The sequence below is a fragment of the Tetranychus urticae genome, chromosome 2, assembly GCF_039701765.1.
Source record: "Tetranychus urticae isolate SD_2017Ah chromosome 2, NJAU_TeUrti_SD_1.0, whole genome shotgun sequence".
NCBI classification, from domain to species: Eukaryota; Metazoa; Arthropoda; class Arachnida; order Trombidiformes; family Tetranychidae; genus Tetranychus; species Tetranychus urticae.
In genome coordinates this window covers 2694392-2721533 of record NC_142959.1, presented here as the reverse complement: position 1 = coordinate 2721533, position 27142 = coordinate 2694392, and the positions used below count along the sequence as shown (strand labels likewise).

Here is a 27142-nt window from a genome sequence, read left to right as displayed (position 1 = left end):
AAGCAAAAATCAAAAAACAAACAAACTGATTTAAATTGCCAATCAATTTGTCGAAAGACGCTTTTTTGTTATTTAAATAAAGCTTGAATAACATAATGCATAAGCTAGTTATGATCAAGACTGGACTTGATTCAATATTTTCATTTAATTCACTGAATTTTTCAATTATTTTGTTTTGCTGTTTATTTTTTGTCTGTTGGCAAAAAAAGATTTGATAATTGTCAAAAGGCAACTTGTTTACAATCAATCAATTACAGGAAAGCTGAGATACAATTGAAAATGATTGGAAAATTACAAAAAATTTATTGTTTTTGCATCAAAGTGTATTACAATTGATTGATGAGTATTTGCAAGATGATTTAAAGATTACGAATGATCGAAATTAATGATCAAAGTGAACGATTAAAAATTGGGTAAAAAAATGTTTGCATGTTTAAGTATAAAATGGATGGAAGGAAAAAGTGTATAAAAATGAAAAAAAGGTGAAACATGAAAAGTCTCTATAGATACAATTGTTTTGAAAATATACAAACAATTGTAACTATGTTGAATCAGGCTCATTGAGAATAGCTGGGGTTGCCTTGAATCGATATGTTTTTTCCTTGATTCTGGTCCGCTGGATAAGTTATTCAAGGCATCTTCCAATTATGTTTAAGCTCAGACAAGATCGATCGATAAACAGATCATCTGAATACTCAAATGATCCGAAAAGGGCCAAAAAGCGACAATTGCCAAAAAATGAGTTAGTCCATAAGCCTTGAGTAATGGTATGAGAAACGTACTCGATGATGTTGGTGTGAAAAATGGTGATAATGAATTGAATATTTAAAATTGATGATGATGGTGGGGTGATGATAGAGATTAAGATACAAATGATTATGTACTGTAGCTGAACTGCTCGCTGACGGAGATTTGATCGAGATATTTGCCCAACAGGTAAGCTAAAAGTGAATAAATTAGTGAACCAATTATGACGGTAATCAGATCTTCGGCAACTTGATGTTTCTCCAATTTTTCACCGCCAACAAGGACAAGGATTCCTGCCAGTGAGGCAATGATACAAATTATTACAATAACAATGATTATTGTACGGAAAACTCGTAATACGGATTTCCATTGCATGAAGATTGCACTCAAAAGGGTTCCATCAATGCAGACACTTATCACAGTGATCAGGATGGCTTCAACATATCCATTGACAATGGCTAAGACAAATTCAATTAGACTCAAAGTAAACTGAATTCCAATCAGGATCAACAAAAATAACTTTGTTTTACTTGTGACTTTGGATAAATCAGAAGCATTTGCACCGTTGGAAGATAACATCATTACGATCAACAAAATGGACAAAGATGAGGTAGAAAGCTAAAGGGAAAAGTACAAAATGATATTAAAAAAAAGCAATTTATAAACACAAAGGGCAATGAAAACAGGGAAACAGATTAAACCAGCAAACAATTGGTTTAATCAAAATAAGCTATTCAAGTATTGTCTTAAAAGTTATCTATTTTGACTGAATTTCTTATTCTCTCTCCTTGAGAATGAAATTCAATTGTATAAGATGGTTGATGTTGATGTTGTTTACCAAGCAAAACTGGTAATCACAGTAAATCTTTCGAAGTTGGATGACAACTGATGATGATGATGAGAAGTGTAGTGTATCGAAACAGACAGTAATTTTCACTGAAAAGAAGGTGGAGAAAGAGAAAGAGGAGAGTGTGTATAATGGGAAGAAAGAAAGAAGGAGAAAGAGATGATGAAAGTAGCAAGAGAGGTTGGCAAGAGAAGGAAGAGTAAATTGATAAACCAAAATTGAGGTGCATGGAGGAATTATTTAAGGAAGAGAAAGTGGTGACTGAAAAGAAAGAGAAAATAACAAGTTCGAGGATACCAGGCACTTAATGACACTGCCAGATTAGAACGCATTCATTTTCGAGATGAGATAATCCTTAAAATTGCCCGTGTTTGAGTTAATCAACAATTCACTGAAAATTTTACCAAAACAAAAACACATTGCAGGTTGGCTCATTGTTTACGCTTGGAGCAATGATTTTGCTCGATAATTAGGCATCGATGTTATCATCGATATTATCATCGATAATTTGCTGAAAAGTGAAAGTTAATTCACAGATGTTTCATGTTAATTGCTGATAAAACTTAGGATTTTTAAGTTGGCTTGAGAAAAGCTTGGTTAAAAGTTGATTTCTCAGGCAACTTACCGATCTCAAGAATAGTTAAAATCTATTTCAAGTTGGCCTCATCTGTTTGTGAGAAACTGAGCCTTTGTTCTTGTACGTGTTGAGTTGGGCGCTAACATTTTTTATTTTTTGGTGCGTGTTTCTCGTTTTTTTTAAAAATAACACTTAATTGACTTTTCAATTGAACCGGAATCAGCTTTCAAAAAGAGTAACTCTCATCCCATTTCTTCGTCTTCTCATCACAAACCAATCAATTCCTTTACTTATTAATTTCATCCGGAAATGAGTTTTATTTTATTCTGTTCTCCTCATTCTCCCTCTTCTTCCCTCTTCTCTCTATCATATTAAATCATTTTTTTCATCCTTTCATTACAGTTCAATATTGAAATAGTGTGATAACGATTCGCAGTAAAGCTCAGCTTTTCTTGTCCAGCCCTCCATTGGTGTGTGTCTGCTCATCTTTGCATAAAACTCATGGATATCTTTGCAATTACTTTGTAGTTATTGAGGTTATCATCTGGAAAATTTTCTAACATTTTGGTTCCTCATTTTGTATCTTTAGGCATTAGTGATTGATGTTGATTTGATCACCTTTAACCTCCGATGATGACCTCAATTTTACCTCTCGTTCAATTTTGTTTATCATGTGTGTTTGCACCTTCAACAACAACTCTTCACACATCTCGAGATGCCTTCATTTATACCTTAAACATGTTTAGCTTAAAGTTTAATTTAGTGTAGTTGATCTGACAATTTTAGATTTCGGTCTTTTCGCAGGTTAACTGGTTATTTGTCATAGTATATTAAAATTAAACTATAGTAAATAAGATTAAGATGCATTACCAAGAAGTATAATACAAATGTGATACACACAAGATATATTATTCAGGTAAAATTGATTGTTTGAATAACTTTCTCTCTTCCTTAATATTATTTAAGCAAATATCATCTTTCAATTTTTTATTGAGTCCAATGTTAAACTAAATTGTTGACCTGTTTTGGCTCTTCAATCTAACAAAACGTTTCCTCGTCAACAACCAACCAAAATCCAGATTTAGGTTAGCCTGGTGTAAAGTGTCCATCAGCATTATGCATAAAGGCAAGGAAACAAGATAAATCATCATCATTATCACCAACTTTATCTTCAACTTAAGATGATAATGTCTTTTTTTGTTTCTCCTTTTTTATTTAAATCCTTTCTTTTAATACTGACCATACAAATAGTTTATTTTCATAATCAACTTAAACCTTTCAATTGTCATTAACCGTTTAAAGATTCAACCAGTTCTTAGCCAACCTTTATGCTCAACCTAATTGGATAATCATCAAATACAACTGTAGACTATCAACTAACCATTGGCTAATCATCATTGGCAAATAATCACAAAGAGTAGCACAATTAAGAAAAGCCATATTCAATGGGCTTAAAAAATCAAACAAAGCTGGCTATGAAGATGTAAACAAATGCAGATTAATCAAAATGAACGTTACAGAAGATGAAATTTTCATGATTTAACGCATTTATATTAATACATTGAATTTAATGGGTAATTAACCATTAAGAACCAGCATTTGACCAGAGTATTGAATAAAACATAAGTCTATTCAATTTGGGTTAATTCAAAAGTACAAACCAGAAATTTATGCTGGTTCAAGTAATCATTTACAAAGATTATCTTCTCTGAAAATACAATCATTTACTGATCAATGATCATTGAGTAAACGTTCAACATGAAGTTTAATTTACTAATTGGATTGATTGTTCTGTGTGTTGGAGTTGGAATCGCTGTTGGGCAGAAATACGCTAAAAAAGAGTTGCTACCATTCAATGAAGCTTTTGGATATGACGTTCCTTCACGCGAGAGGACTCTTGGTGGTGCAGTTCGTGCTGCTAACAGAGCTTATCGACAAATGATTTATTATTACTTGTATTACCATGGAGGGTGAGTAAATTTATATAAATAATTGAATCTATTTAAACTAATTTACACTTAACATATTTGTATTACCATTTGTTTTTTACAATATTGTAGGTAATTTATTACATTGTTGTGGATGATTAACCTTATTGGTTAGTAACGGATAATTTACAATGGATTTTCAAAAATTTTGGATATTTATAAATTTGTTGAATATTGAGTTGATTTAGTATGAATAAAAAGATTGTTGTTGATTTACAAAGAAAAAAAATGTTTCTCTCATCTGGACAACAAAATTTTAATTTTCGAGTAGCCATTAAAACGAAATTGTGAGTATTATTATTTCAATATTCAGATTCAAAATTATTTTCATCATGAGATTTTTTCACTCATTTAAGGCAATTGATTTGCCTGAAAAAAAAGAAGGAGAAAAATTCTTTGTACAATTTAGAAGCTTAGCTTTACAGAAGAAAAAATTTTCTTTTGCAAAAGTGTTTTCATGTCTTCGCAGTGACCATTTGATCATTTGAATAAGAATCTTTACTAATTGTAGATATTGATGAGGAAGAATTAATTGTAACGGTTGGGTTATTGTTGTTCTTGTTGTTATTAACCGAAAGAGAGGGTCCCAGGTTGGTATTTAAAGGTTTTCTCGGTAATCCACAATTGGTAACACTAAAAACAAATTGTATGCAACCGAATTTAATCAAGGAACCATGATGAAGAATAGCAGGTCCCTCCCAACCAGCACCATTGGATGACAATAGGGACGAACAGCTTGATCGACAAGAACACGACTCCCAAGTTAATTTATCTTTGGATGCCATAAATTGTAGGTGAGCAAGTCCATCGACAGAGGATGATAGGGATGATGATGGTTTGTTATTTGTGGTATTGTTGATGCTATTGGTTTCATTTAAATAATTATTGTCGGACGTTGAATCGTCTTTAAAACAATGCTTTGCACGGCTGGGGGACGAACACTGGGAATGTGAGTTTTCTTCATCATCATGGACAGGTTTTGTATGATCAGTGTTGGCCTCGGCCTTTCTCTTGCGAGCTTTCTTCAAAATTTGCTTAACCGAAGCCACCGTGGGCGAGTCTTTACTTTGATCGGTTGACTGTTGTTTGGGAATTTGTTTTTCCGAAAAATCACAGCAATACAAAACACTGTCCACCGTTGTACCGTGCTCACTATAATTTAGTAACTCGTATTTCTTTGAATCCTGGATGAAGATGAAGAATGCGAGAAACAAAGAAAAAAGAAAGAGAGAAAAGAAACAGAAAAGTAAATAAAATGTTAAAACCGGTAAAATTCAAGGTTGCAAAGGAACAAGAGAAAGTATGAATTTCTTTACCTCATCGTAAAATATACAAGCATGGTTTGGTGAAACATAATTACAATGGCCATATTTAGTTAGAGAAACATCATTATTGGCTCCAGTACCAATTGTCAAAGTTCGATATGGCATTGGAACGATGGATCGATTAGGAAGCTGCCTATCGGAGAAACCATTTTTTGGTTTGATATAAATAGGACATAACACTGCTCGAGCTCGTAACTCAAGAGACATTTTTTTACTAGAGTCAGACCCATTAGTTAGTTTATTTCCATTTATGTTTCTTGTTTGTTCATTATCACTAGGAACTTCTGGAGTTTTAGAGCCACCATTACTTGTATGTAAAACGTTGGCAGGATTATCACTGTTGTTTATTATGCTGGTAACATTACTATTAATGTTGTTGTAGCTATAATTTCCTAATGTTTTTTCCAGTTGATGCTTATTTTTGACCGATTTAACAGACGAAATCTCTTGAAGTTTTTGAAAAGCCAAATATTTTATCAATTTATCATCCAGCTTGTTCAGTTCTTCATAAGTTAAATTTTCGAAGTTTATTTTGTCCAGTTCGGTAGTAAATCCATTGATTGGAAGGGTTGATTTTTGATGAGTTTGATCTGTTTTCGATTGGCTTTTATCGTAATTATCATATTCAACGTCATTAGATGCTTTACTTTTATCTTTACCTTTGTTTTCCATGTCCCCCTCGTGATGGTTACCGTTTATTTGAGTATCTCTAGTTTCTGCTGATTTATTATCATTTGTTTTCTCTCCTTTATCAGCATTAATTGTAACTTTATCACCGTTGACCATTGGCTTATGAATTTCACTAATATAATCTCTACTCTCTGGTTGAATATTAACTGGCAGTTGAGAAGAATTTGGCCCTGAGGAATGGAGAGCAATCATACTCACTAAAGCTTCTTGCTCTTTTTGACACATTTGAGATATTTTCTTCTCATAATTGGCAAGGTCGGCCATACATTCTTTGAAATTTTCGTATGGATTTATGAAAGATGGACTTTTTTTAGGATGAATGGCTATAGGATTTTCATACATTTCTTTGATAGCTTTGGGAACTTTAACACAGTTCTTTGGTCCTTCTTTGAGGTTACACCGGTAATATGGATCAGTCCTATGAATTTTTCTGAGAAAATCTAATTTAACCACTTTATCTGCGACCCGTGTACGGCATTTTTCCCATAGTTTTATTCTATCTGACAGGCTTGAAGAAACTAATAATTTATCTTCTAAGATATGCTCTACATGATTAGGACACATCCATCTGGTAGTTGGAAGAGTTGTTAAAGGTGGATCTAGACAGTCAGCATGATACAGGAGAGGACAATAGTCACATTGGATCAATGGTGCTTTACGACAGCTTCGAACACACTTAAAGCACACTTTAACCGGGAGAGGAACCAAACCGTTGTCCAATTCATGAGGCTGTTTTTTGGATCTTGAGTTGCCACTATTTGTATTTGGCTGAGATTTTTTACTCGACCCAGGGAATGATATACATGGATTATACTCTGTCGGTAGTTGAAATTGAATAGGATTAACTAGTTTGGCAGCTTTGATTAACAATGAAAGAAGATTTTTCGGTGAACGTACAGTCGATACATCATCAATGACATCATTCTGGATACTAGACGAATTCGTTATTTTGTTCACTGTTTTACACTGTTGAGAGCTTGAACTTGTTTGTTGTTTTACCGATTGACTTTTCACTTTTTCATCATGGCAAGCCTGCTTATCAGAGCTATCAATTTCTTCATCAAGACTGTCTGGATTTGTGATTGAAGGTACAGTCTTGTTCTTTCCAACAGCAGGCTGCTCTTTTATGGTATCCATAGTTAAAGAGGCACTAATATCAGAGAAACCATTAACATATGTATTATTAGGAGATCCGTTCACGACTTGACCGACTGATTTCCCTTCCAGGATACGACACCGTTTACAAAGCCAATCACCGGGAGGAATATCATCTTCATCTAGGGGTGGATCACTAAAACAAAAAAGAAAAATCGAAAAGTAAGAAAGATGTAAGTCAAGGAGCTCTTGTGGAAAAAGAAGTCAAGTCTAAACAAAAGAATTAGAATAAGCATGGACTCACATAATTTAATCTTTCGTTATTCAACTAATATAGAAAATAATAATTTAGGCTTTTTATTAACTAAACATGGTAAAATTGTAAAACTGAACAAATTTATAATAAAAAGATTGCTTTGATATTAAATCTTTTAGGCTTCATATGAAAATTTAACAGTAATAAAAAGACTTGACTTTCTCCTTCACCAGCTTGAGCTTTGAAGGTAAACTTGAAAAGTAAATTATTTACTTGCAGGTCAGATGAAATGCTGCTGGACATTTATCACAACAAAGGAGATCACCACCTTCTTTACAATAATTACAATATTCATTATTGTTACTTTTACCAGAACCATTTTTTAGATCGTGTTTTTTCCCATTTTTCCTTGGTTTTTTGCTCTTCTTCTCCTCTTCTGATGTTGGTGGAGCAATCAATGCTTGAATTTCCTACATAAAAATGAAAGAAAAATTTTAAAAAAAATTCATGAATGATAATTATTTCATTGTGTAAAAGACAAAATTACTATTGTCAATTGACGGTAAAGTCAAAATACAAATGTTAAATAATAAACACACAAAGAAAAAAGTAATAACCATTTATGGGAATAAAATAGCCAAGTAAACATACCTTCATCAGGCTACCCGAATTAACTAAATCATAAGAAACTTCGCTCATGATTGATTTATAAACACAATCAAGATACAAATTTAAAATAGTCCATTAAATCCAGAAACATGTAATCCGTAGATTTATTTGTCTGTACACTTTGTGCGCTCTTACCATTATGAGAAAGTATTCATTCATAACTTATTCCTGGATCAGGACTCGTTAAGATTAGATACCATACAGGTATCTAAATCGTTTATCTAACTTTTCGTATCACTTGCAATGTAGTTTTCAACTGCAATCTTCCTAATCTTAGCTTATTCATCGAACAATGGATATAAGCTCTGATTTTCTGCCCCTGATTATCTTTCAACCAGCTTTTTATCTTATATCTATGATAAGCTTAATCTAAAAGGTGAGTCAACTCACAACTTTAGATATAAATCTTTTAACATACAAATTGAAATTATTAATAACTCATTCTTATTTCTAATTTTTGTCATCTCATGAACATTCTAGCCTAAGCCGGTAAGTTACAAAAATTGGCGCATTTTGACCAAATGTGGAACACAAGATATTTTTAAGCTGCCAATTGGACTGGAATTCAAGCAATTAATCCATACTGACCAGTTAGAACATAATTTTCTTTAAAATATTAATAGCAAGGAAATTTTAAGATTCAAAATTCCAGTTGAAATTGATTTCTATAACAAATATGACTTCCATAAGGAATCGGTGCGAGAAATAATTTCATGTCAATTTCAGGAAAATTTTCTGACTACAAAATGTTTCATATGATTTAAAGAACTGTTATAGTGACTCAGGTAAGCGAACTTTATTATCATTATTCTCAATGTAATATTTGTCTATCAAATGAGCTGACATGATCATAATTTCAATAAAAATGGTAAAAAATTGAAATTATTGATATCAGCTTGTCCTCAAACCGCTCTTTAGTTACACCAAATCAAGATATGCTACTAACACAAACGGTAAATTAACTACTGTTTTATTATTCTGAGGCGTGTATAAAATTTTTCATTTAATTTCCAGATTTAGATGCTCATTTGTGTCTATTTGAATTGTATTTTGTATTTATTTCTCCACAAATAATGTTCAATTTCGTGTAAACTTATTTTAATATTTTTAACTTGAATTAATATTGTTACTTTGATAGCTTTCAAATACTTACTTGTTAGACAAAAAAACCGCAAGTGATCTTAAAATGAAAATTTTAGTGTTATTTTTGATATTGTGTTCATCTTTTAATAAATTAAACTGTACAGGTAACTTGGTTCAATGTACTAGTTTCGACTAACTCTAACTTTATTTTTATATTCCTTCTCCAGCTTCGCTTATCAATCTGCCTTTACGAGTCTCAGATGAAAATGTGATTCTTCATGCAACTCTGGTTGATAAGGTAAGCCATGTTTACAAAATTATTGATTCGAATTTAGTTTGAAAATGTCATCAATTCTGCCTGATTTTTGTAGGTATCCAGTAAATCATGGTTCATAAAAGAGTATTTATCAGCTGCCTACTCAATACATGGAAAGATCGAAATCAATTCCGATGATTACTCTTACACCATTTTTTACAACAAGAAACATGACAATAAGAGATTAGTTATTTATGGTGAGTTTAGTTCGTTATTAATTCAGAGAGAAAAAAGAAATACAAAATTTTTGACTCAGTATTTCAAGTTTACTTGGAGTTCCAGTTTTTCAATACAAAGTCCGGCATTGAAACGATATTTTCTTTGCTTTCTAGACAACGAATGTGAAGAGTACACATATGATGGTTATGAACATTGGGATAAAATGTTACCTGGAGTTACCAGCTCTTTGACAAACATGATTTTGCTCCTTGGACCTTCAATTGTGTATCGACTTCAAAGTGATGTTCATAGCTACGTGAGTCAAGATTCCATGAGATTGCAAAGAATTTTGCTAAAACCTTCATTTTACAGATAAAAGGCCCAACAATGAAAATCAGGGGAGTTGATATGGAAAGCCTTTCAAGGGAAATTTCACCTAAATTAAAAATCACAATCTATCATAAATGTAAGAAAATTAACGTGACTATTTGTAATATTATATAATATTATATAACAATATAATGTAAATTATTTTCCATCTCGATAATAACAGTGAATCAAGAATCTGAAGAAGGCTTACTCGAGCCTAGCCGGATTGAATTCAATGATTACAACCTGCATTTAGATATACTCTTACAAACCATTTCAGATGATAACCATCATATAAAAACTCAGGTATTTCAATATTCTCATATCATTAATCATCTTCACGGCTTTTAAACATTACTTTTATTGCATTTATTATCACCTTTTGATTTTAGGTAACTCCGGGTATTGGATGTCCATTTTACATGGAGATAAATAAGGCTTTCCCCAAATTGGATACACATCGGATGCACATGATAATCAATGAAAGAGTAACAGAGTCAACTAATTCAACAATGACAAATTCAGAGGCAAGATTCAATTTTCTAAAAATGAGCTGAAATTTAATTCATTCATGTTTAAAGCAGATTTACGTTGATGACTTGGCAAAGATTGTTCGAATGACTAAATATGACGGTCAAAACTATATAACACTTCTCTATGATTACAATATTGGTGTATCATACAGTTCAACCGACAATAAAACCTGTCAATTGAAAGAGATTGATTTGCATGCTCCTGGATTGGACAATAAAAATCAACTTGATCTACTTCAAATTTTCGATATGAACAAACCAGTTCGATATCTTGGAGAACTGGACTATGTTAGTAAAGTATAACAATCCTTATTAAGGCAAATCTGAACTCATGGTTTTGTATCTAATTTTTAACAGAACCTGCAATCAGGACGTTTAGCTAGTGCATGGGAATCAGTTGAATATAATATTACGTACCGAAACAAACAGTACGATAAACTGGTAGTGACAATTTACATGGGAAAATCGGTTAGTGCGAAAATTACTCAAAGAATAATATTGTTTATGATTAATTGTTTCTTTTTCATATTTAATAGTTTGATTTTACAGGATTTGTGCTTGATGATCAAAATTTTATACCATTATCAGTGTCAGTAAAAGGATATCTGAAAGATTCAAAGGTACGCAGTAACGTCAACTTAGCATCATTAACTTAAACTGGACTGATTTAACGCATTTAATCTGGATCTAATTTTGAATTTTTCGCAGAATCTATTCAATTTAGAAACTAACATTAACCGGGAAATTCACATTTATCAAAATGATTTCGTGGAAGCTGATGCTCGTCAGATTTTACAATTGAAGGAATGTTATTCGGCGGAAACATTGGATCTAACTTTTCAGCTTATTAGTATTGGTATGCATATAATAATTACATGAACTTATATTGAATATACCCCATAATTCCGTTTAATTTTGTTTTGGTTAGATGTCAAGGGATTTCAGCACGTGGAAGATTATGTTGAGAAGATCAAAGACCATTTGTTGGATGAAATTACGAAGAATGGCAATATATCACCCCTTCGTATTGAAAATGTTGATTTGGAGGCTAAGTTGGATCAGATTTTGGTAACGGTTACATTTTCCGAAGCACCTAAAGTTGACGGTAGAGTAGTTTACTCATAACACTAAAATCCGCTAATTTATTGCACTTTTATTAATTTTGAGTGATAATTACATTTCACAGATATTTTTGAAGTCAACATTAGACGATTGGATATCAGTAAAATTACCGCTACAGCTGTTACAGTCGCAACTTTAGAAAAATGTGTACAAATTCAATCACTGCTAAACGAAAATATCAGGTAGTTAAATTACCAATATTCAAATCTCACTTCTCATTTATTTAAATTAACCATCATTTACAGAACGGTTGTCTATTGTGACCACAAAAAGGATATTATTTGTGAAAGTTATTCGGATGCCCACCATTTAATTGATGACCACCAATCTGGAGCTTTGTGTCTCACAATAGAGTCGCAAATGGGAAAATTGCGTCAATTAGGACAACAAATAAGTTTAGATTCAATCCACGATTATTTATTACATTCGACAGTTGGTTCAATTCTAACAATTCCCTGTGAAAACTGTTACCATGAAAAATATGCACACTACAAAGTTAATGATATTGTGGATTCTTCATCCTCATTGAAAACTTCTTATAAAAGCGAGAAGCAGTTTAAAGGTCCATATTTGAATAGGATATTATCAATTGATAGTGATAATGCATTGTTGGCTAGAAATGTTAAAAATTTTGGAGATTGCTATCGATCCTGTACTTCGGAATACAATTCACAATGCTCTTCATTTTCATATTGCCAAACTGCTAATCAAGTAAAATGTATTTTATCCAGTGAAGGTTACAAAGACGCTAAATTTGACTCAGAAGCATCCTGTAATACGTATTATGCCAAATATGAGACCAAATATCATCAAATCAAGTCAAAAAGATTCAAAAATATCAAAAGTCATCCGATTTCTTTGACCAAAAATGATGATTGTGCTAAATCTTGCATTGAAAATGGATTGGAATGCTATTCTTACCAATTCTGTGAGACCCAAGGATTGTGTTATTTTTCGAGTTATTACTCGCAACAATTGACTGAAAGCTCAAACGAATGTGACATTTATATTCGTAAGTTGTGATTCATAGAGTTTTTCGTTTAACCTAATTCGAAAATTTATTTTCTTTTTCAACAGCGAAAAAAATAAACAATTATCAAATTAGTGGACCAACTGTAATAATGAATACAAATCACATTGAACTAGACTTGAACATTGATCAGTGTGCATCATTATGCTCAGGATGGGAAAATAATGGCAACGAAAGATGTAAATCGTTCAATTTTTGTCCTAAATCAAAGTCGTCAGCCTCTTCATGCTTTTTATCAGCATACACTGTTCATGATGAAAATGTTCAAACCACCAATTCCAGTAACTGTCGAAATTATAAATTGATATCTGAACAATCAATTAATGGCGAGTCTCATACAAGTTTGCGAAAACACAATAGCAGTGGTGTCAAAATCGCAAGTTTAGCGTTTTTCTTTGCATTTGCTGGACTCGTGCTCGGTTTGGTCTCACCATTAATTGTTGGCCAAGTAAAGTCGTTTATTTATTTGAACAAAAAACGAGATTTTTCCTGGGATCGTCAAGTCGACGAGTTAGACGAAACAGGCGAGACTACTATCTGATCATAAAAATTTAATTTAATTTCTATTCCTAAATTGAATTCTGTTCTACTGTGATAATGAAACGGTTTCCAAAACAAGCTTATAGTTATGTTAGCGCCTTATAAGGCAACACTTTTATACACTTAATTAGATTGTTTAGATGTCCAAAGTTTTCAACATGATTGAGTATATTGTATAATGATTAACTTATGTCTATTTAATAAACGGTTATCCAATGATTATTAAATAACCAACTGATGTCAAAGTAAAAGCCCTTACAAAGCACCTATTTATAATTTAATTTGCTAGATTATATCATATTGAATAACAATCTTGGGTCGATCAAATGAGTGATACATTTTTAAGACCCTTTACATGTATTACTCGACAACTCTATTATCCTATTACCTTTTCACATGACATCCATTTGATGAACATGATGTTTCTTATGCTGGTTTATCAATGTTATTATTACTATCAATTAGTATAATCAATTATTTCGTATCAAGTTTCACTCGTTATTCATTCAAGTAGACACTTTTTAATCACTTCAACTAGACAAATGATTAAATTCTTTATTGTTGTTTTCAGTGTTTACTATGAAAGTTATCCTTTTTTCCCTTAATTATTGACATTTTTATCACTTCACAATTCTACTATTAATTTCATTATTCTAACTCTTCAGTTTAATTTTATATTGTTCAACTTTTTTGTTAGAAAAGCTTTTTATTAAATTTCAATCAATCACTAAAATATGGCAAATCATATGAACCAAATCTGTCCAGATTACCACGGAAAACTAAAGGAACCTTTATTTCCTTTCAGATATTTTGTGATGTTTCTTGTTTTCATGGCTACGGCCATTGAATTTAGTTCGCGTTGTGTACTTAATGTTGCCATACTTGCTATGGTAGGCACTAGAGAGGAGGCAAATAATAATCTCACTAATTATTTAGACCCGCAGTCAACCAGGGTAAGTTAATCAGCAACCATTCACAGTTTCATTTCTTACAGCTTCCAACTTGACCGATTTGTGTGTTTTTGATATTTTCAAAGCAAATAAAATGAACAATTATGACGCTATTAATATGCTGAAGCAGCCTTGAAGATTTAGCTCAACAATAATTCAGAACAATCAAGATAATTTCGGATAATTTACATCGTTCTAATACATTATAAAAAGTTTAGTCTCAAGTGGCTTTCACAATAGCCAGCTACATTACAATGTACATAGTAATACAAGGTTTATTAATATAACCACTTGAATCAAAATAATGATTATAATTGATGAACCCATTTTATTGATTGAATATCAATACAATGATAGATAATTATAAAGCGGTGTTTGTAAATATTCAATAGATCAAGTCTGTTAGCGTTTTACATTCTGGTTTACATTTAGTAATTTCTGGTTTTGGGTTTGTTATTGTTTCCTCAGATTAATTTCAATTGGGACCAGAATGATCAAGGAATGGCTCTTGGTGCTTATTATTATACTTATGCTGCTGTTCAAATTATTGCTGGTTCAATGACTGATAAATTCAACAATGTTCGTCTTTTGGCCCTTTCCCAATTTCTTGCCAGTTTGTGTACCTTTATCACTCCATTGGCAGCTAAAACCAGTCTAACGTGTTTGGTTATCGTCCGAATGGTTCTTGGATTGGTTCATGGAACTACTTTTCCAACCTTGTACAGTCTGGTTGATCGATGGTTTTCAACAACTGAACTCTCGTGGGCTCAAGGTTTACTTGAAACTGGATGTGACTTTGGTACAGGTCTATCAATGTCTTTCACTGCTTGGATAAGTAAACGTAACCTATGGGGCGGTTGGCCTGCAGCTTTTTATATAATTGGAATCCTCAATTTGATGTTTACACTGGTTTGGATAATCTCTGTTACTCGTGAACCCCAATCTAACCGATTTGTTTCTGATTTTGAAAAAAAGCAACTTGCCGTGATTGTGGTCAATAAACTAGAGCCAACAAGAGTAAAGGTATGAACAATGAAAAGATACTCAAAACAAATTCATATCTTATAACTTGATTATCATCTAATGGCAGAAATCAACACCTTGGTTGAAAATATTAACCTCATTACCACTTTGGTCAGTTGTTATAAGCAAAGGTATCAATAATTTGGTTTATAACGCTATCAACACTAAAATTCCAGTTTACCTCGAATCAGTTCTCCATTTTAAGCTTGAAAGCAATGGACTGATTAATGCGAGCTTTTATCTTGCTGTTATATCATCCGAATTAACGAGTGGACCATTAGCTAAATTAATAATTACAAAAGGTTGGTTATCCAGGACGATAACAAGAAAACTTTTTGAATCCGCTGGTAAGTCTGAATTTAATTTTCACGAAGAGTAACTTGTTGAATTATTGAAATTTTAAACAGCTAACTACACTTTACTTTGTTGCCATTTTCAGGCCTTACTGGGATCGGTCTTAGCTTATTGGCAATCAGTTATTTAGGTGATCAACCCAATCTCATTGTCATCTGTTTGATACTTTCAATGTTTTCTTTTGGTTTATGTGTTGGAGGCAATATACCCACAATACCAGAAATGGCACCCAATCTTATTGGAACCACATTTGGTTTTGCTAATACTTTAGCTTGTGCTTCTGGCTTCATGGCACCAGCAATTATTGGAGTTATTCTTGGAGATGAAGTGAGTACTAGATGAATACTGGTCTCGTTAAGTGAAGACATTAATCTAAGATTTTGTTGTGTATCTTTTTATTTGCAGCCTGAGTCTGTGAGCAAATGGACTTTTTCATTCAAATTAATGGCTGGTTTTCAAGTCATTGCATTAATATTTTTTAATTTATTTGCTACAACCGATCCTCAACCATGGGGAGATCATGAGAAAGATGATCAAGTAAAAGAAACAGAACTGATAGAATCTCAACCAATCAAAATAATTTCAAAAAATCTTGACTAAAAAATCATTTCAACAAATGGTCTAGTCCATAGTTATTGACATTTTGTATGTCTTATTCAGTTAAATTTGGTACAGATTGTGACAAATGCATTTAAAATCAGACTCTATTCTAATTTATGTAACTTTTAAATCAATAAATTATTTTTAAATTTTATCCAGATTCCTTATTTTCCCAGCATTTCCAAAATCTTTATCGTTCCATTGTTTTGAGTACAAATTATGTAATTCCTAATAATTCATCATCTAATCCAGTTTAACTGTTATGTTGGATGTTCAATATTATATTATAAGTTTATTTAATCTTCAAAATAATCAAATAAAACAGCCTTAAGATATTTGATGATCCTTTTTCTAGAGGTCGCTAATAAAGTGCAAGACTTTACGAAGTTAGAAGCTCTTTCAGTTCGGTTCAGATAAAGCAATAAAGGAACAGGAATTCATAACGTGTCATAGTTACAGTACCGATTTGATAGCCTTGATCACATTGGATTTTCATCTTATGGCCTCGACATCATTTTAAAATTCATCAAAAGGTTAAAACAAAACTCGTAAAGTTGATCCTTGTGCATCATTCCAGATTCAAGTGCTAGTAAAATCACTCATAACCTGGCGTAATTTAAACTCTTTTACTGTGGAATCGAGGTGAAAATGAATTTCTTATAAATATAATACAATGTATTTATCTATGAATGAATGATAAAATAAATCAAAAAAATATTACTTTATTTACAAAATTGTTTTTCTTTCGTAGAAAGGTTTTGATGTATTACAAGACGAATCAGATTTCTCATCTTTTCTCATTCTTCTTCATTTGTTAACCAAGCAGGTTGAAATTTAAGTATTTTAGCAATCACTCTTAAAAGTACTCAATAGTTGCTGCTGCTAACAGTAATGTTTCTTAAGAGGTGATAATAATAAAAATGTAATATGTCAAAGAGTGGAAGAGGCAAGGATCGAAGGAGACTGTAAAGTGGAATCCTACAAAAGCTAAGTTAAGGCTTTAATGATGAAACAAAGGGAAAAAACGTTCTCTAGTCTTCATAACAATTGATAATTGTGTTGATGTTGGAGAGTTGATATTGTTTTTGTTGTCATTATTTGGCTGGTGATGTAACACGCTGTTTGTGGTGAGATAACGGAGACGTTGAACAGAATAATCCAGGTCATGGCTGGTTTAGCAAGGAAATGAGCTGAATGATGGTTTAAACTTTTCTCTCGAAGATAGAAGAACCAAGAAATGCGAGAAGAAATCAGAATATCTCAATTGCAAGATGAAGCTCTCAGCAGACTTGAAAAAATTGAGTAAAACGAGTGGAATGAGGGTGTTAAAGGATATATACTATAAAAAGAGTGTAAATACATGATTAACTAAATTCTCATCCAATAAGTGAGTAGAAAAGAGAAGATTTTGGCTGATGGTGGACAAAATGATAAAAGGAATGAATCAGATGGTTGATGATAGGTGACTTCTTTCATTCCAGTTATTTATATTAGATACTTTTCTCTTATATTTATAGTTAAAAAACGAATATATAATGATGTAGTGATGATGGATAAGGTGATGATGATGATGGGTACTTCAGTAAACATTTAGCTTCATTTCTGCCCCATAAAAAAATTATAGATGCTTGGAATCCTTTCAAACAGATCGTAGATGGGATGGATAAGCCATTTAGGGACTTGGCTTATAATTTGCAATCAATAATACTTAATGTTGCATAAATTTTGGTGGTCTTTGATTAGAGAAGAAATGGAGAAGATGAACAAAATTGTTTGATTCAGGAATCCATCCAGGCTTGAGATTTTGCTTTAGATTTTTGTAGATTGTTATTGTCAGCTTGTTAACTGCCCATCATCCGAGGTACCCATTTTTTGTTTACGTATGTTCATAATAACAAATTTAACAGCAAAAAAATTAGATTGTTACTCTTTAGTCCAGCTTATTTACGACAAATGCTTGATGGATATTCACAGTAATCTGAAAAAAAGACAAATTAAATTAATTTTCAATGGATTAAAATACTTGAACAGATGATTGCACTTGTTCCCACAAATTGAGGCCCACAATTTTCAGCATTTTGTTTAATATTCCTGTAACTTAGCAACTATAAATGACCGGCAAATAAATTTACCTTCTGACACAAAGCCTTTACTTCTGATTTTGTTATCTTTCTGTCTGGCAGTTAATATAATTATTTTTTAATCAAATTTACTTTTTGTTTCATGGTGAAATAGACTGTTTACATTGAGTGGGCTTTCGATAAGTATTATACAGCTCTAACCAATGATATCATCAACCTACAGAATCAACAGACCCACAGCAATTGAATCTTGTTAAAATCTGGCAATCACACCAAATCGTTTCAACAAGATTGTTTTTCAAGTGTAAGTTTTCTGAATTCTCCTTTTAATTTTACCATTAATGGCCTTCTAATTTTGTCCGTTTCCTTCTTATCTTTTCTTATTTTCACTATTAGCTATTTTTTTGTCAATGGCCGTGCAGGATTTCACAAAACGTTTCAACCTTGTTTATACCATTTTCATCTTTAACAGGAGGACAATGAGCTTAAACATAACGAAATCTTCATGTCCAAATTTAATTTATATGTAAGCTCCAATTTTATAACCAAATTAACCGGTAGTCTCATCAACTCCAGACGTTATCAAAAATTTGATTCTATAAGCTGCTTTAATAATTCTAATTCAGAGCAACATTTCTTTCTTCCAGCTCAATAATGGAAAACAAATCTTGGTCAGCAATCTCGTTGTGTACTCGTTATAAGGCTTGTTCTCATTTAAATGATTTCATTCGATCAAACTCACTCAAATTACCAATTGCTTGTTTCAATGGAATGGGTAACCAAGTTTAAAGTTATTGAGAGTAAATCAATTATAATCTTTTCTCTATTTTCCAAGAGTTTAGAAGCATTGAATTTACAGTTTTCATCAACTAATATATTGTCCCAATTTCAAAGTACGAGTATTTCTGTCTGAGATAGTCAGTTAGCTATCCAATGCTAATTTGGATCGATTCCTAAATTAACAGTTTATGTACAAGTGCAATAATATAACCGATGAAAATCGATTTCATTAATTTCCTAATTCTAAATTAATGCATATTAACTCACTGCATCCATTTATGTAAACCTTTTGCTGACTGGAAATAGATGTTTACGGGCTGAGAAAATATTAACTGGAACTTGCTGCGAAGTTGCATTAATTCTTGTGACTCAATTGAAATTTAAATTAGTCACCACTCAATTATCACGTGAACCTGAATTTTTTTCACTTTTGTCTATCTTAGGACTCAATTTTTTTCATCTTTTCTGATGGCTTCAGTTTATAATCGTGGGAAGTGAATCAAGGTGTGTTATTCATTGATTTATAGATGATACTAACCATTTCCAGAAATACAAGGACAAGCATCAACATAAAGATCGCCCTTAATTTGGGCAAGAGTACATCGTTCACCTCGTTGGGCTCGACTCTGGCAACTTCGGATTCCTGTTTCTCGGTTTAACAAGCAGCACCCAGATTCACAATCATTGCTGTATGAACAAATATCTCCCAATCCACGGTGAGTCTGATACAAAAATAATCAAAAGGAGAAATAATTAGCATACAAGATATCAATTGTCATCACCAACATCGTCATCATCATCTTCTTCTTCAATTAACCCAAATGACAAGGATATATTTATAGTCTTCTGATATGAAAGCTGAGTGAAACAGTTGGATTCGAGTGAAATCGATTGAGATTAAAAAGAAGCAAAGAAAAAGAAAACGAATGAAAGTAAAACATCATTCAGTTTCATTAAACAATATCACGGAAACGGGATTTATTTTAACTATGATTACAATTTAATAAATCATCAACAAGGAAATATCGTTCAACTATAGTCTGGTCATTAGTTGGCCATTTTGTCTTACCATTCAACACAATAGCTTTTTGGTCAGTAGCTAATTTACTAAGTAGGCCACTAAATTGATGGTGATGATGATGATGATGATGATGTGGTATACTTAATATTGATTTCAATTTATTGAACTGTATCACAAGCTTCACTCTAGACATTCATGTTTTCACTTGCAATTGATTGAACAAGGTAAACAAGAATGTCAATTGCTGTAAATCAAATGATTAATTATTTCAAGCTTACCTTTCTAGGTGTGTCATCCATAGGGTGTTGCATCATTTCTGGATCGGACCAATCAATGCCGTCATTTGAAGGAATATAATAAGATTTTTTGTATAAATATCTTAAAGGTTTCTTGTGGAAAGGATTTTTTGGTTCAGTTCGTTGAGCTCGATGGACATCCCAATAACTTTGTATCAACGGAAGAGTTACCAAAACCATGAGAAACAGGGAAAAAAGAGACGAATTCATTGTCGATTTGAAACAAAAGAAGCAAATATAAAAACTTGGATGATATTAAGCAGTTTAAAAATGGAGAGAAAGTTGTAGTTTGAACGTTGGATTGACAAAAAAAGAAAACAATTTAATCTTCTCTTTTGCTGCTTCGCAAATTGTTGGAAACCAAAGAGATAGATGTTAAACACTGAATAATTTTCAACTTTCACTTCAACTGTAAATTTGGAACTTGACACAGCTTTACAAAATGATCCGGATTACTTAATTTCTTATCAACTGATTACTCTGATTTAAAAAGCTTTTCGTTGTTTATTTTGGTGTTTTCTGATGTTTCTCTCAATTCAACCTTGTTCAAAATAACCAATGGAGCTTAAGGAGCCAATATATTTATCCTTTTCCTTGTCTACTACGTAACTCTCACTCAAACTCTCACTTTCTGGAAACCGAATATACTGGTTTTTCTGGTTTCTTCATTTTACCATCTTATCATCTTCATCCGTCGGCTGTTTACTTCTTCGTTGCTCCATCAACATCCTTGAGTGATTGGATTTCTCCTCAAATCTTACCATGTTTCACATATGCCAGTCTCTCTCTCTTCTCACCCATCGAGAATTTTACAATTAACGATTGAATTGTTTACATTTTCCAGGATGGTAACGATGAGTAGAAGAATAACGATTAATAATGAGCATCAAAAATGAAAAAATACTGAAACAATGAAGAAACAAAGCTGGCTCGATTATTCCTGTCCCTGTTAAATATCATGAAAACATCACTATATTTCATTAATCTCAAGCTTCACTTTAAACAAAAGCTGGTCGAAGAATGAACTTGTGATCTTCATTAAATGATGTAGCTTGACTTTAGTTATCTTGGATCGATCTGATATAACAAGAAAAGTTGATCAAGCTTAACTTGAGGATTGTTAAACTTTTAGATAATATTTTTGATAACTTTTACTCATAAAATTAAGCTTTTTACAATTCTTCGTTTGCATCATTCACCAGTTATGTGCTGAATTGATGTTGAACTGGCAGCCATTTTCCAAGATTCATCCTTTTCTATACAGAAACGATGCTTTAATACCTTACATTAACTTTAATTAGGTTGTCCACTAAAATATTAATTTATCGATCTGAATGATGCACTGAGTAATCTTCAAGAAGCAGTATGGATCAAAGGTAAACATCGTTTGCGGTTAAATAAAAGGTAAACACTAACAATTTAACTTAAGTGTTATTTGATTTACGCTGGCAACTTTAACAAAATCAAACTGAATATTATTATCAATCAACAAATCATTTGGACAATGAGGAGTCCAGTTTAGGCAAGTTTTTTTAACTCTCATTATATAAAATTTTTTGACCTGACCAGGTCAAAACTTTTCCGTCAATAACTTGTTATTTACTCATTCTTTTTTTTCTGTTTTATTATTATCATTTCTTTCAGAATGATGATGATAATATTGATGATGCAAATGCAAATGATTATTATTTATGTTCAACCAATAGCTGATAACCTTTAATTGATTGTTATCATTAAATCTTGGTACCAATTGAAGTCGAAATCAATTGAAGAAGGATTCTTATATGCAACGGATAATCTGTTTTTAAACGTTATACGATAAAATCATTGGTCATATTATTAATTCGCATCATTGCTCATCTTGATCTGAATCAAAAGAGGATTACATTGCCTTGATTGTGGACAAATAATGTTTACTAATGACCCTTAAAAAGTAAAATTTTGCGAATCAAAAAGAAGCCAAAATTGAGAAATCAAATAATCGAATAATGATTATAATAATAAAACGAAGGATCAAAAACTGGTTGACCTTTAATCGCATCATGATCATCTTAGATTATAATTTGGACCTGTTATTACTTATTGATGGTACTAACCATTTTGCAGTTCATGTAAGTACAATTTGTTTAGCTTCTGATTCTTCTTCCTTTCGCACAACAATTAGTCTTAAATTTTTCGATTTGTACTTCTGCCAAGTTGATCTTTTACATGAAGCCTGTAATCAAATTTATTGTGAATTGCTTCCAGCAAACCTTGCTAACTTTTAGCACAAATATATTAGATTGATTATGATTTACAGTCGAAAGTCAAGCGATTACCTTTTTTAAGATGGTTAACTCGCAATCTAATGGTAATATCAATGTCAATAATCAAATTAAACATATTAGCCATATACTTGTTGAGCGAAAATAAATTACCAGAAAAAGTTGGATTGCCGGTCAATCATCATTCTTTTTCATTCAACCTCTATCCTTGATATTGAAATTCAATGACCAGATAAATTAACGATTAACTATTTACCATTCTTCTTTATCCAATCATATCTCATTTACTTCTATTTTTAATTTCAGAAACTCGAGGTCAAACCTTTCTCGATTTTTATTGTTCTTGGATGTGATTAATATCATCGCTGTTATGTCAAACATTTTGCATAAATAGCAGGTATAATTTGTTTGATTTTTTTCATCTACTCGAAGGCCGATTTATTTGGTGAGTGTTTACGAAAGCGTTGGCATTGTTGGTCATGATTCGGAATTGGTATTAAATATTGCAATAACGAGAAACCAACTTTGGCTGGAACAATTGATTTCATTTTAAATCGACAATCCTATTGGTCTCAAAGATTGTCCACTGATCATTGTTTTATTGGTTAAGGAAAAGTATAACTCGAGACAATTAATATTCAATTCACTTCGAATGGAAGTCCAAGTATTGGTTTACAAATTACTCGACACCTGATTCATGTTTACAAGGTTGTGGTCAGATGACTTTCAAATTGTATTGGATGGCATCGATAATCATGTCCCCGGATAACCCTGGAGTTACTGTAATTTTAATCTTGATTTATCCCGATAAGTTTACTATCAATGATTGATTGTAAATTATCAGGGCAGCTCTTTAATTGCCAGAATTGTAACCTTTACCTAAAGTGTGATCAAGACAGCAGTATGGCGTTCTTGCCATTAGATTAAGTTACCAAAGGAGTGTCAAAAGTGTTATTTTTGTTCATCTCTAATCCCTGAATCCATCATGCAAATTCTGTCGTGATATTATCAGATTTCAATCATCATAATGTTCAACTGGAAACCAGCATTCTAAACGTTGAATCAAAAATATAACTGACAGCCGCGGTCTCATCTTTATTTGGTTGAAGAGTTTATTTTAACTATTATCAACTGACAAACATCAATTTATTTTTTACTTCGCAATTAATTTGAAAGACTCAAGGATTTTTGGTTACTTGATTTAACTCGTATTCCAGCTCGATTGACAATTAAACATTCAGCTGAAGATGAACACCAGGACAAGAGATATCTTTATTTACATGTGAAATCCATGTAAACTAATTGTATACCTACAAGGACAATGTATTGTTGACAATCAACAGGGACAGAAATATAACAATCAAGTGATGCTGTTATCGAAAATTAAATCAAATGTAACCAGATGATAATGGATCAACATTTACAATTAACAATTGTAAAAGGTTAAGGTTCTTAAAGTCAGCGCCATGTTGATCGAATCAAGTTTTCATCATCATTATTATCTACTTAAGGGTCACTAAACTGTTGATTTTCAATAGCAACAGCAACAATTCATTCAAACAATATCTTGATTAAAAAACATCTGAATATATAAAATTATTTTGGCTCAAAAAGAGGGCTTGTTTTAACATAATAATAGTCAATATTTTGTACGATGACCTGAGTAACTTAATTTTCACTCTTTCCAGTCAAATAACAATTTGAATGGTTAACCATCAAATGAAATGCAAAAAGGTTAACTGATAAAATAGACAGTATTGAACAATCAAAGGGTGTTGATAGTACAAGTATTATATCAGGTTTATAAAGCAACTCTCACTCAGCCTGAAACTGAACACTATCTGATACCAAGAAAACCTGATTATGATTATAAATTGTAAACGGTTTTCTCTGTAAAATTGTTATTGAAACAAGTTATAAAAGCTGTGTATCTAACTGAATACATTACATGCACTATTAAAAATATACCGAAAAATTAAATGATAATAGGTTGCTATTAAAGAAGGCAAAACTTGATTTTACCATAAGGTAACAATGACCTCAAACTATAATATTAGCTTGATATTTTCAAAACAACTTTCTCCTTTACAACAATCATTAACTTTCTATTATTCTTAATTTAGCAAACCAACCATGATCATTAAACAGTTTGATGGGATCAATGGTCGCCAATGATAATCTTGTAATTCACACAGATTAACAGTCACGAAAAGAAAGCTTCATCCTTCTAAATTAATATCCCTTGTGTGCTTGGTTTAGCTGAAAAGGGGTAACTGATTTATATAACCTGTTGATCGCTGCAAGCTAACTTTCAGTTATTAATTTGTATTTACAGAAATTTTATTGAACTTTTTGAAGTTGTAATTAAATTTACTTTAACCATGGGATATGAAAGTCTAATGTTGCGCCACTGAATTTACTTTATGTCAATTTGTATCGTCTTTTTGCAAAATTTCCCACAAACGTACTCATATCTCGTAACCTTTCAACAGTAAAATCGATTTCGACTTCAGTAGCAAATCGACCATGAATGATCATAATTAGGGTCTTGAACAGCAATTTTATATGCAGTTCCTAACATGGTTTCAACATGGAATCTAGAACTCGAGGATCAATAGGTGACATTGCTTGAGCATCGAGATTTAAAAGCCTCGATTGAAAAGTTTTCTTGAAAGATCCTAAAAATAAGAAATGAAATGGTTAATAAACAAAATTCTTCTACTGTATTGAATGATGTTTTTAAACTTGCCATCGTTACTTGAAGCGATTTAGTCGTCCGAAATTTTTAATCAATAACTGTGGTAATATGAATTTCAAAGTTAGTTATGATTGGCTAGCTCTAGACTGATCCAGAGTACTTAAAAAAACCTTGAGACGAATCAGTTGACATTATGTTTAAAAACAAAAAAAAACAAGTAATGAAATAAAAAATGAAACAATATTAAATTCAAGAAGACTAGAAGTGCAAGATGAGTTCATAAAAAAGTTTACTTAAAATGTTAATGTTGTTGATGTTTCGCTGACATTTTTTTCTGGCAAAGTGAGTAAAAGTATCGATACTTTACTTATTGATAATATTATTACTTTAATAATGCTTTAAATTATCAATAAGTACTGGATACCAAAACGCATATTTTGATGAAATTATCAGGCAAAGAATAACAGAATTGAGAAAAACTTTGCCTTACAATTTTAATAGTTAAATAATTGTTAGATTTTATTACATGTAGTAATATGGACTTCAAGCTGCCGATCGATGTTAATTGCTTCCAATTATTGGTTGTTGTCATTCACAATCAACAATTTAAGATTGTTAAAATTTGCAAAAAAAGTGATTTGATCAAACCATATTTTACCATATCAATTGTTCGTTTAAATAAAATTACTGTCAGAGGTTTAACTGGTTTATCTGATATTCACAATAATAGCTCTGCTCTAGCAATAATTAAAAATGTATTAATAGCTGTTGTAGTGGTTGTTGTTGAGGTTAAGGTTTGTCAAACTGAAGTTCAGTTTCTTTAGCTCATAATAAATGTATTCCCATGTGATTTCTGTTCAATTTAAGGTGAGTCTAATGATGATTATGATGATGATGATGAGTGGATGAACCAATGAAGTAAATAGCCTCAGGCCTTAGGCCATTTACCGTGAAATAGCAGAAAAAGAACAGCAAAATTAGAAAGTTTTATAACCTGTTGATCGCTGCAAGCTTACTTCAAGCTCCTTGCAAGTGTTTCATTTGTTTTTTGTTTCTTCTCAATCCATTTATCTTTTCAATCATCCCAAACTTTCAAATGAACTTTCTTGAGCTTTCTCGGTTCTCCTCATGATTACAGAAATATTATCAAATGATATCCCTTTGTTTTTTATTTTACTTTCATCTTTTTTTCATTCGGTGATAATTATCTAAAATTATGAAGACCTCCTGAGGCAAACTATTGTATAATCGATATTTATCAATGCCAATTTTGTCAATCAAATCAACTTGTCAATTGTAAGCAATTCAACTTTTGTTGTTGTTGATTAAAAAAGTCGACTTGATAAGTTTACTGATATTTTCAATTTGGCATTTAGCGTTTTGTTAAGGAGTAAATATAAGAATAAGATTCCATTGATAATCGAAGGATTCAGTTGCATATTCAAAGCCAATTTTCTTTGTCGCCTAAAAAATTGAAGTTCCAATAATATTCCATTATCATTACTCATGGGTCATTAGATAATGGTGGTGAAAAAATGGGCAAGAGAAAGTTGAGGGAAGATAAAAAGGTCACTAGACTTAGCAATCGGAATAGAAACCGATTATGTTAGGCTCAAAAATCATTTCAAGTTTTCAATTTAATATTTAAGAGCTAACATTTAAGCCTAGAACCAGTTTCGTAGTTAAATCAATGTATCATCATAAGGTGTCAAATATTGATGGAGCAACA

At 31.8% G+C, this 27142-nt stretch overlaps 4 protein-coding genes and 4 long non-coding RNA genes across 11 annotated transcripts; 5 read left to right on the top strand and 3 right to left on the bottom strand.

Annotated features, from left to right (window-relative positions):
- Positions 1-280: 280 nt before the first annotated feature.
- Positions 281-2039, bottom strand: LOC107363507 (uncharacterized). Its single transcript, XR_001568909.3, has 2 exons — positions 1586-2039; positions 281-1365 (listed from the first exon to the last, which is right to left on the bottom strand). It is a non-coding gene; the product is annotated as an uncharacterized LOC107363507 (long non-coding RNA).
- Positions 2040-3750: 1711 nt separating this feature from the next.
- Positions 3751-4523, top strand: LOC112539009 (uncharacterized). The gene is made up of 2 exons (XR_003082578.2): positions 3751-4141; positions 4232-4523. It is a non-coding gene; the product is annotated as an uncharacterized LOC112539009 (long non-coding RNA).
- On the bottom strand, positions 4100-8326 carry LOC107363501 (PHD finger protein 12). 3 transcript variants are annotated; one of them, XM_089268397.1, is made up of 4 exons: positions 8143-8326; positions 7799-7995; positions 5476-7465; positions 4100-5343 (listed from the first exon to the last, which is right to left on the bottom strand). In XM_089268397.1, exons 1-4 carry the CDS (start codon positions 8143-8145, stop codon positions 4615-4617), a joined length of 2919 nt encoding a protein of 972 aa, XP_089124523.1. In that variant the 5' UTR covers positions 8146-8326; the 3' UTR covers positions 4100-4614. The 3 variants fall into 3 exon arrangements, with proteins under 3 accessions (XP_089124523.1, XP_015786222.2, XP_015786221.2); XM_015930736.3 differs by having other exon boundaries at positions 7574-7995; positions 8177-8326; XM_015930735.3 differs by having other exon boundaries at positions 8177-8326.
- A 105-nt stretch (positions 8327-8431) lies between these two features.
- On the top strand, positions 8432-13576 carry LOC107363766 (uncharacterized). 2 transcript variants are annotated; one of them, XM_089268398.1, is made up of 17 exons: positions 8432-8570; positions 8675-8979; positions 9333-9441; positions 9505-9575; positions 9649-9790; positions 9926-10068; positions 10125-10218; positions 10306-10427; positions 10514-10648; positions 10706-10942; positions 11012-11122; positions 11191-11274; positions 11363-11510; positions 11583-11759; positions 11841-11958; positions 12022-12788; positions 12854-13576. In XM_089268398.1, the coding sequence occupies exons 3-17, from the start codon at positions 9381-9383 to the stop codon at positions 13345-13347; spliced, it is 2904 nt and encodes a 967-aa protein (XP_089124524.1). In that variant the 5' UTR covers positions 8432-8570; positions 8675-8979; positions 9333-9380; the 3' UTR covers positions 13348-13576. The 2 variants fall into 2 exon arrangements, with proteins under 2 accessions (XP_089124524.1, XP_025016930.2); XM_025161162.2 differs by lacking the exon at positions 9333-9441.
- Positions 13577-13750: 174 nt separating this feature from the next.
- Positions 13751-16427, top strand: LOC107363768 (sialin). The gene is made up of 5 exons (XM_015931039.3): positions 13751-14299; positions 14765-15319; positions 15387-15666; positions 15759-16000; positions 16079-16427. Exons 1-5 carry the CDS (start codon positions 14081-14083, stop codon positions 16271-16273), a joined length of 1491 nt encoding a protein of 496 aa, XP_015786525.2. The 5' UTR covers positions 13751-14080; the 3' UTR covers positions 16274-16427.
- A 548-nt stretch (positions 16428-16975) lies between these two features.
- Positions 16976-20999, bottom strand: LOC107363736 (U-scoloptoxin(18)-Er1a). The gene is made up of 3 exons (XM_015931008.3): positions 20434-20999; positions 19673-19856; positions 16976-18251 (listed from the first exon to the last, which is right to left on the bottom strand). The coding sequence occupies exons 1-3, from the start codon at positions 20659-20661 to the stop codon at positions 18214-18216; spliced, it is 450 nt and encodes a 149-aa protein (XP_015786494.1). The 5' UTR covers positions 20662-20999; the 3' UTR covers positions 16976-18213.
- LOC107363737 (uncharacterized) lies at positions 18387-19725 on the top strand. Its single transcript, XR_016199300.1, has 4 exons — positions 18387-18658; positions 18751-18880; positions 19002-19154; positions 19578-19725. It is a non-coding gene; the product is annotated as an uncharacterized LOC107363737 (long non-coding RNA).
- A 30-nt stretch (positions 21000-21029) lies between the features above and the next one.
- Positions 21030-23813, top strand: LOC107363738 (uncharacterized). The gene is made up of 3 exons (XR_001568973.3): positions 21030-21973; positions 22096-22562; positions 23022-23813. It is a non-coding gene; the product is annotated as an uncharacterized LOC107363738 (long non-coding RNA).
- The last annotated feature ends 3329 nt before the right edge of the window (positions 23814-27142 follow it).